This window comes from Triticum urartu, chromosome 2A (genome assembly GCF_056163025.1).
Source record: "Triticum urartu cultivar PI428250 chromosome 2A, HENAU_Tu73, whole genome shotgun sequence".
In the NCBI taxonomy this organism is placed as follows: domain Eukaryota; kingdom Viridiplantae; phylum Streptophyta; class Magnoliopsida; order Poales; family Poaceae; genus Triticum; species Triticum urartu.
Genome location: NC_141874.1, coordinates 754038327 through 754047195, shown reverse-complemented (window position 1 = coordinate 754047195; position 8869 = coordinate 754038327). Strand labels below are relative to the sequence as shown.

At 43.5% G+C, this 8869-nt stretch overlaps 3 protein-coding genes and 1 long non-coding RNA gene across 4 annotated transcripts; 2 read left to right on the top strand and 2 right to left on the bottom strand.

Moving 5' to 3' along the window:
• Positions 1-332: 332 nt before the first annotated feature.
• LOC147987807 (uncharacterized) lies at positions 333-974 on the top strand. The gene has a single exon (XM_087542511.1). It carries the CDS (start codon positions 333-335, stop codon positions 972-974), a length of 642 nt encoding a protein of 213 aa, XP_087398637.1.
• Positions 975-2144: 1170 nt separating this feature from the next.
• On the top strand, positions 2145-3066 carry LOC125534570 (multiple C2 domain and transmembrane region protein 7-like). The gene is made up of 2 exons (XM_087540442.1): positions 2145-2742; positions 2852-3066. Exons 1-2 carry the CDS (start codon positions 2185-2187, stop codon positions 3059-3061), a joined length of 768 nt encoding a protein of 255 aa, XP_087396568.1. The 5' UTR covers positions 2145-2184; the 3' UTR covers positions 3062-3066.
• Positions 3067-4105: 1039 nt separating this feature from the next.
• On the bottom strand, positions 4106-4777 carry LOC147987806 (uncharacterized). The gene is made up of 2 exons (XR_015615320.1): positions 4580-4777; positions 4106-4402 (listed from the first exon to the last, which is right to left on the bottom strand). It is a non-coding gene; the product is annotated as an uncharacterized LOC147987806 (long non-coding RNA).
• A 2957-nt stretch (positions 4778-7734) lies between these two features.
• LOC147987805 (uncharacterized) lies at positions 7735-8617 on the bottom strand. Its single transcript, XM_087542510.1, has 2 exons — positions 8017-8617; positions 7735-7877 (listed from the first exon to the last, which is right to left on the bottom strand). Exons 1-2 carry the CDS (start codon positions 8615-8617, stop codon positions 7735-7737), a joined length of 744 nt encoding a protein of 247 aa, XP_087398636.1.
• Between the last annotated feature and the right edge of the window lie 252 nt (positions 8618-8869).

Below are 8869 nucleotides of genomic sequence, written 5' to 3'. Positions count from 1 at the left end.
TAAGAAAAAATACTTCTCTCTCATCACACGGTAATCAAGACCAATAACAATCTATACATGATCTTCTTAATTTCTATATGCACCTAGCTCATTGAAGGGTGGATAATTAAAGAGGAGAGAGATAGTGGCTTGCATCTTTCCAATGCATCTTTTACTTAAGTTCATAATTTGTCCTAAAAATTTTAGATGTACACTCTTCACGAGACGGAGGGAGTATGACACAGCCATAGCCGTCGGGAATAGACTCTATGTGTTTGAATCAGTCATGAACAAGAATGTATTCCTCCATGGAGCCTTACACTGCCTCGTTGCAAATCCAAATGACGACGACGATGACCGGACTTGGTTACCCTTGTCCAGTTCTTCGAACTTCTCCTGGATTTGGCCCGACCAGGCCTGGGCCCGACAACCCTCCCGAGGTTCCGTTTGATCCTTCTTGCACCGTTGCACATGCGGTGCACCCGTGGGCGGGCACCATGTTGGTGTCTACTTCTAGGCATGCGGGTTCCGGTACATTTTCCTATGATAGTGGCCAGTGGGAGCGCCTTGGTGATTGGTTGCTTCCATTCAAAGGGCATGCTCACTACGATCATGACCTGGCCGCATGGGTCGGGTTCCACCGCCAATCTTCTGGCATAGGTGATCGTAATGATGGATACCTTTGTGCCTGCCGCGTCGACATGTCTAGCTCGGAGCCCCCCAAGTGGGAAATAGCCAAGGAGAAGCTTTTTCTCGAGCACCCTCACTGGATACATGTGGATGCGAAGCTCGTTTACACGGGTGAGCGCAGCAAGTACAGCCTCGTGGAGCGCCTCCTACGTGACGGAACGGACGAGCTGATGCATGTGCTCTGCCTGACCACTTTCATCGTCACGTATGGCGAGGAAGGGGAGCTCAGGACCATGACTGACAAACCTCCTCGCTACTACAAGGCCCCCAGCTATCGTACTCATTTTGATATGCAAGCCTTATAGATGTAGTGCATGCTCAAGCTCTTCCTCGATCATCTACACAGCTTACTTTTCATGTTTTCTGCTATTTACATTTGTTTGGGTGTTGTAGACTCTTAGTAATAATAATAATAATAATAATAATAATAATAATAATAATAATAATAATAGCTATGGGAAATATGATTTTTAGTAGACGGTGGAAAGGTTGCTCCTTTTGGAGTATATATGCCGGAAAGAAACCTTGATAAGTATCTATTAGGTTGTTTCTCAGTTTCATCCTCGTTTGATATCATAGTTTGTTAAGTCACCATGTGGCAGAACTGCGTTAAATGTCACATCTGAAATTGTCTCGTTTATTTCTCTTTATATATTTTGAATTTCGATCTGAATTTTCAGGGGATGTCGACACATGTGTTGTGAACATCCATGGTTTTTTTTAACAATTTTTTGACTTATTTAAACTTAAATTTTGCAAGTTGATAGCATGGTAGCATGTAAGGACTAGTGTCACCTTATACTTTCCCTTGCCATGCGCGTGCAGCGAGCGAGTGATCACACGAGACGTGCGTGCAGTGCGGTGCGGAGGGACGGCCAACTCTCCGTTGTGGCGTTTCGCCGGATTAATTCTTCCTTTTGTTTGCGACCTACTTTTTGTTTTCAGCGGAACTCCAACGCTAATTCTCCGTTGTCGCGTGTAGCGGTGTTCCCTTCTGCTTTAATTCTTCTGCCAGTTAGAAAGAGAGTTCCTGTGTAAATCGACCGCAAACTCCAAAGATAGTGAAGTTGATGGTTGCGTTTGCTACCGATGTGAGTGGAGAATCCAGTCAAATGTGCATACTAATGCGTGGATGACAAGACACCGTGTACTGGCCGGAGCACCGCGCTTTCCGCTGCATACTAATACCCTGTGCTGCTTCCTTCTTTTCTTGTTCCTCTTTCTTCCTCTCTGCTGTCACACGAGGGTGTCGATCGGACCCTCTCCGCCACCGCCACCGAGCACTGATAGTCTTCTCCGGCTTCAGTCGACCCGCCCTATCGTACTAGGACTTTGGATTCATCATCTCATAGGTACCAAACCTGTTGCTGGCTCCGTTATAATTTGTTCCCACTGGTCTAATCCAAGGTCTGTTGCCCCATGTATCCAGTTTGGTGCTGATTTGTTTGCTGCCTGCATGCCTAGCAGGGCTCTTGTTATCTGTGTTGGTAAATTGCTCGGTCTGCAGTAGAGGCAATGGGGACATGTAAGTTGATCATAACGGTCGAACTTGCTCGTGGCCTGATTCCCAGGGATGGTCATGATTCTCCCAGCGCCTACGTCGAGCTTTGCTTTGATGGCCAACGGATCCGCACAACTATCAAGGAGGAAGATCGGAACCCAGCATGGAATGAGAGCTTCTGGTTCGACATGTCGCCAGATCCATCTAATATTCATGACCTCGTTCTTCAAGCTAGTGTGTATAACACCAACGAACCAATCCAAAGTCGCGGAAATTATTTTCTTGGCATGGTCACACGAAATGTGGCCTCATTCCACCGCTTCTATGAACCCACACACAGACGACAAGCAGCCCTTTATCCACTGGAAAGGCGGCGTGGGATGCCCATGGTTGGTGTGAGAGGGGAATTGCTTCTAAACGGATATATCCTTGATGAGAGCCCCATCAGAGCTCCCATCCCGTCTTCAGCACCAGTGAGCTTATGTGTGGAGGTCATAAATGCTACTAACCTCAAGCCAGTGGACTACCCGGTCGTTGTTACTAAAACATCTTCAAATGACTTTATCGACCTTGTAAGACTTTTTATTCACATTTCAAAAGGCATGTCTTTGTTTCATAGTTATGATGTTGTGTTTTACCCTTTGCGCAAGAACATTCTAGATGGTTGTTCTGATTCTGCAGACTCTTAGAACATGGAGAAATGCGTTACAGAGATCACTGGGGTATGGATCCCTAGAAACATACTACGAACAAATAAAGAGATGCATCCAAATAGGTCCAATGTGCGTGAACCCTAACCTCTCCAAGAGGCTTCCGATAATGAAGGTTATCCGTATGCTCCAAGGATCGGAAAGTATCAGCTGTGACAGTAGCAATGAGACAACAACATAGTTGCAGGATAGGTATGACTTACTATTGTATTTCTTTGTAAGGTCTTTTGTGAATAATTAATAAAGTGGCTTCATGCATCGCCCAGATGCAGAGGCCGGGGGTCTACCTCCTTTTCTAAAGAAAAGGTATGACTAACTTAATTGTAATGCACATTATCACAACCCTTGAGAAGTACAAGACCTAACTATACCTTAAACATTTGTATCTAGTAGCTGAGAACCCTTTGCATTTATATGCAGTGTGGCGAGCCGCTGGATAACCCTTGTAAGAGACCATGCATGGGCAGGCATTATCTCGATCGGCTTCTACACGAATATTCTCGATTGTGTAGTATGATGAATCGTTTGCATTGGATGGTGTATCTACTGTTGAACTTAAATATAATTTTGGACAATTCCTGTATTGCACTTCCTGTCCAAACTTGTATAATTGTTGGATGGCTGGAATGTGTGTTACATGATCGTGTTTGTACATTATCTCAAGGCTGGAATTCTGAGGTGCTCATGGGGTTAATTACTTAGCCTCATTTTCTTAAGTCAGCCTCCTTATTACTATTAAAGTGTTGTATTAGCTTCAAATTAATAGATTACACTATATACAAAATTTGTTTTGTATTTTACAAACTTGTTTATATTTGCTTTATCCATTATTTGGTAACCAATACTAAGCGCTCTTTATGTGTTCCTGCAAATTATGTACTACATATTGTTAGACAGAGCTTGCTCCTGCAAATTCCTACAGAGTTTTTTTCCTTCTATTTTTTGCATGCCATCTCTAATGGTCGTTGTGTTAATCTACCGTGACAGTATTGATTAATTCCCCAGCCTTCCAATCAAACAAGGGAATTTAAGTCCTACACACCTCCTAATTCCCATTCCCTAATACAAATTGCCCCGAAACAAACACGCATGAGTTAGGACTCTAATGACCAAACATAATTTGCTTCATCAGTTGTTTCTGGGTTCCATTATTTTTTCCTTGATATTTTGGGGTCTCCTCTAATCCACTCCACTCCATCAAGTTTGATTAGTGGAGATCTGTTAGTAATAAGGAATATTTGCTAGAGTCTCAACTTCTTCCATTGCTCATCATCATACTACAAATGTTATTAACTTATTGCTTTTTGCATTATACATCCCGAAGTAGCTGCAAGCATGTTTTTCATTTAGCACTCTTTCTTGCAGAGACAACGCATAAAAACAGGTGTGGCACGGATGATTTGACACACCCCTTCGGTAAATCCCTCCTTTTGGCAGGCCTTGGCACATGGATCATGCTTGCATTCGGGAGGCTTAACAGTATAGGTCCTGCTGAACCGACTGCATGTGTCAGCTTCAGAGCCTACAAAACAACGAACACAAAGTGGTGTGAGAAAAAGAAAAAATGAAGGCTATGGTGTTCTATAGAGAAATAAGACAAAGAGATGAGGCAAGCAGTACGAATTTCACATATGAGTAGCTACATCATGCATTGAGGAAGTGACTATCTTTGTGGATGAAATTTCCATACAACGCTTACCAGGAAGCAAGAGCGGCATGAGCAGTAGCAAGCATAGTAGGCTTGGCACCTTGAGGCCCCTCATCTCTTTAGTCATAACTAGTATCGATGCCAAGTAAGCGGGTCTAGAATAGATGTGCATCCAACTAGGCTGCATGATCTTTTGTAGGCACTGCTGATGTGACCTAAAGAAAAATAAATGACAAAGATATGTTTGCATGATCCCATCTTGAAGATATGCATGATGCAATAATGCTGACAATCTATCTCATGGATGCGACTCTATCTACATGATGCAATTCTTTGCTCACGTTTTTTTATACATTGAAATTTGTGATAAAAGAAGATATGAACAACTTCATTTATGAAAGATAATAATGCAGACAATTAGTTTATGCCAGTTAAAGCTTCTTCATCACATGTTCGTATGGATTTCCTAAGATGCATGATTTTTTTCGACCGTCCATTTGGCTTTTATTCATTGCACAAGGGGAACTATGTATAGTTCCTACTTCCTCCGCCCAGGTTTATTAGGTCCTCTCATATTTTGAGTTAAACTTTGACCATCCATATATAATTAATAAATGAGGTATATGTTACAAAAAGTATACCGTTTGATTTGTATTCAAAAGAGGTTTCACATTGTATAATTTTTCTGACATAGTTCATGTTTAATTAACTCAGTAATTCAATTTATGGTCATAGTCCGGCCCAAAATAGGAGTCGGCCTAATAAATCCGGAAGGAGGAAGTATGCAGCAATTCCTACTAACATCAGTCATGACAGTCCTTGTTACTTATTGTAGCTGCGGCTTTGATTTGCATGCAATATCAACCAAATACATGTTCCCTAATATTCATGACCTCTAATTGGCCACATACACAACCACTCCAAGTTAATTCAATTTTAGCCTTCGGGCCAGCTTGACAAATGGAGTCGATCATGTTACTCTCTTCTACGTGCATCTTACATATCGTTATTGCTTATGGTCATTTATATCAATTTGATTGGATATTTTCTAGCAGTACACATGAAATTAATTTGCCCACAAAATTGCCAGTATAGACGCCTAGGAGCCTCTACGATGCTATGGCTGCCCCGCGAAATCATCTACAAATCTCTCTAAAAGGCTCCAACATGAGCAAAAACCTCTAGAAATCATCTCTCCCGGCTGAAAAATTGCCGCTATTGTCGTGATTGCCTGCTATGGCATCGCTATAGCTGCTGAGAAGGCCGGCATGAACTCGTTTCTCCCACGATTTAATCTTTGGTAATACACTGAGAGATTGTATGGTGGGGCGCTTACTAGGAACTGATTCAACTATTGGGAAATACATCGAGAATTTCTTCCATGCTGTGATGTAATCCAACTAGTGGAGAATGTTAGTTAATGGGCATGGATGTGTGATCACCCTAGAAAAACAATTGTACATGCTCAGTTGTGTACGGGCGGAATTTGAAAAGGATTATGTACTTCTCGGAGTATCTACTATCACTCCTCAAATACCACTTAGATGAACTGACCATACTCATATACCATTTTAATATATTTCATCAATAATTACTGGACAAACTCTCTTTGACATCATATATTCCCCAAGAAAATCCCTTCAAAACACTATTCCAACAAATTCAAGCACTCACAGACGTTAAAACCCACCGTCGACGAGTTTAGCGTCAACCTAAACTACTACAAAAAAAACACACATTACTCGCGCACAGACCTAAACTCCGTATGCACCTCTCCGTTGCCAATGTTCGGGAAACAACAACAAAAGCAGTCTAAGTGACGCCGACCCGAGGAACCAGGAGGGGCAACTGTGTTGAAAGGAGGTCAAAAACGAAATGCAATCCGTCGCCAAAAAAAATCTAGTTGAACGTGTTTTCTTTCTTCCACGGGAAGAAAGAGGACCGCTTCGCTAGGGTTTCTCGTGCCTCCCGACGGTGCCGCCACTGGTCTACGACGTCTTTTGTGGTCTTAGGGCCATGGAGGCGTGCTAGATCCTGACCCTTACCGGTGGGAGGGCTCCGTTTTTCATTCTCTTTTGAGCTTGTTAGGGTTTGTGTCCTACTTAGATAGGCGAATCGGCGGCGACTCTCTGCAGATGGAATAAGGTTCTCCCTGTCTTGTCCTCGTCTCGGTGATGTTTGTAGCATCGTCGAAGGGCATGTGGAGGTTTGCCTCCGGCAGATCTAACAGGATTCGATCGGTGTTTGTCTTCGGTGGATCCATGTGGATCTTGTGTTCGTGTGTCTACAGGTTGGATCTTTATGATCTACGCTTCTCTTTATCGACAGTGGATGATGTTCTTGTGCGCTGGTCCTATGAGGCCTTAGCACGACGATTTTTCGATTGTCTACTACAGCAAAGTTTGCCCGGCTGGGATGAGGGAGGGGCGAAGCCGTAGGCACGCCTTCGGCTCGCTCTAGTGCTAGTAGTCGTCGCTAGGTGGTCTACGAATCTAGATTTATTTTTTTACTTCTAGTGTTTTTTGTTCTACCTTGACAATTGAGTTGTTGTTTTTCTAGTCCCTCCGTCTCATAAAGTAAGACGTATTTTTAACTATAGTGCAATGTCAAAAAAGTCTTACATTACGGGACGGAGGGAGTACTTCAGTTTTTAGTCAGTTTTCACACAAAAACGGCTGTTATTTTTTAGGAGCTAGATTTTTTCAAAATCTATTAATAATTAGAATGTTTATTCTACACAAAAATTCTACATGTATTTTATATTAAAAAGTTCATCATATATAAACAAAATTTTCAGTATGTATTAAAAATGCTCATCGTAAGATTTAAAAATTCATCGTATACTAAAAAAATGTTCAATGTATACAAAATAATGTTTATAATATATTATAAAAAAATATTCAGTGTGTATTTAAGAAAGGGCCATTGTATACTAAAAAAGTTTGAACAGTTTGTAATCCTTGGTCGAAGATTCTATCATCACGCTCGTCCTCGACGATCATGTTGTGCATGATCACACAAGCAGTCATCACCTCCCAAAGCTTCCCTTCATCCCATGACAGTGCAGGGTTTCGAATGATACCCCATCGGAATTGAAGCACATCAAAAACACGTTTCACATTCTTTCTAGCACTCTCTTGCATTTAAGCAAATCTCTTTCTCTTCTCACCTTGGCGATTCGAGATTGTCTTCACAAAAGTTGACCACTAAGAATATATACCATCAGCTACATAGTATCCCTTGCTGTACTGATGGCGGTTGATCTCAAAGTTGATAGGTGGGGAGTGGCCTTCTGCAAGCCTTGCGAAGACTGGAGAACGCTGCAGCACGTTGATATCATTGTGAGAACCTACCATGCTGAAGAAAGAATGTCATATCCAAAGATCCTGCGAAGCCACCGCTTCTAATATAACAGTGCACGCTTTGACATGCCCCTTGTATTGGCCCTGCCAAGCAATTGACAGTTTTTCCACTCCCAGTGCATATACAATCTATGCTGCCAAGCATGCCTGGAAAGCCTCTAACTGTGCTGGTCGCCAACAATCTCTCTGTATCAGCGGCAGTTGGCTGCCTCAAGTACTCAGGGCCAAACACTGCCACAACGGCCTTGCAGAACTTGTACAGTGACATCAGACATGTGGTCTCACTCATACGCACATACTCATCCACCAGAACGCCTGGAATTCCATATGCAAGCATGCGGATGGCCGCGGTGCATTTCTGATAAGAGGAGAATCCAAGCTTGCCAAGGGCATCCGTCTTGCACTCGAAGTATGGGTCATGAGCAACCACTCCCTCTCGGATACGATTGAACAGATGCCTTGCCATATGAAAACCGCAACGGAATTTATCCGGCTTGAAGAGCGGGGTGTTCGCAAAGTAATCGGTATAGAGCAGGGCATGGCCTCTCTCCCTGTTGCGGTTCAGGTTGGGAGCACGGCCAGGGAGTGACCCCCTATACCAAGAAAGCTGTCGTTCAATGTGGTCATGAACGACCAGTGCAGCCACCACAAGATCTTCATCATCCGACGACGAACCGTCCGATGAATAAATGAAGTGGTGGAAGAAAAAATCATCTCCATTGTCCATACCTTTATGGGCAAAGTGTCAAACACCTTGCGGTCGTGGTGGCAAAGAGGCCGCGATGATCACCTCGATGGAGCAGGGGTGGTTGGCGGCCAGCTACTGGCCGCTCTGGAGCACTCGTCGGAAGCTACCGTGGCCGCCGTGGTACGTCGCCGACGGTCGTATCCCCTCTGCCACCGGCTACGACGGCGGCGGCCAAATCTCCTACAATCGACGGCCAAAACTACGGCGAAAGCGCGGGCGTGGTGGTGGCCA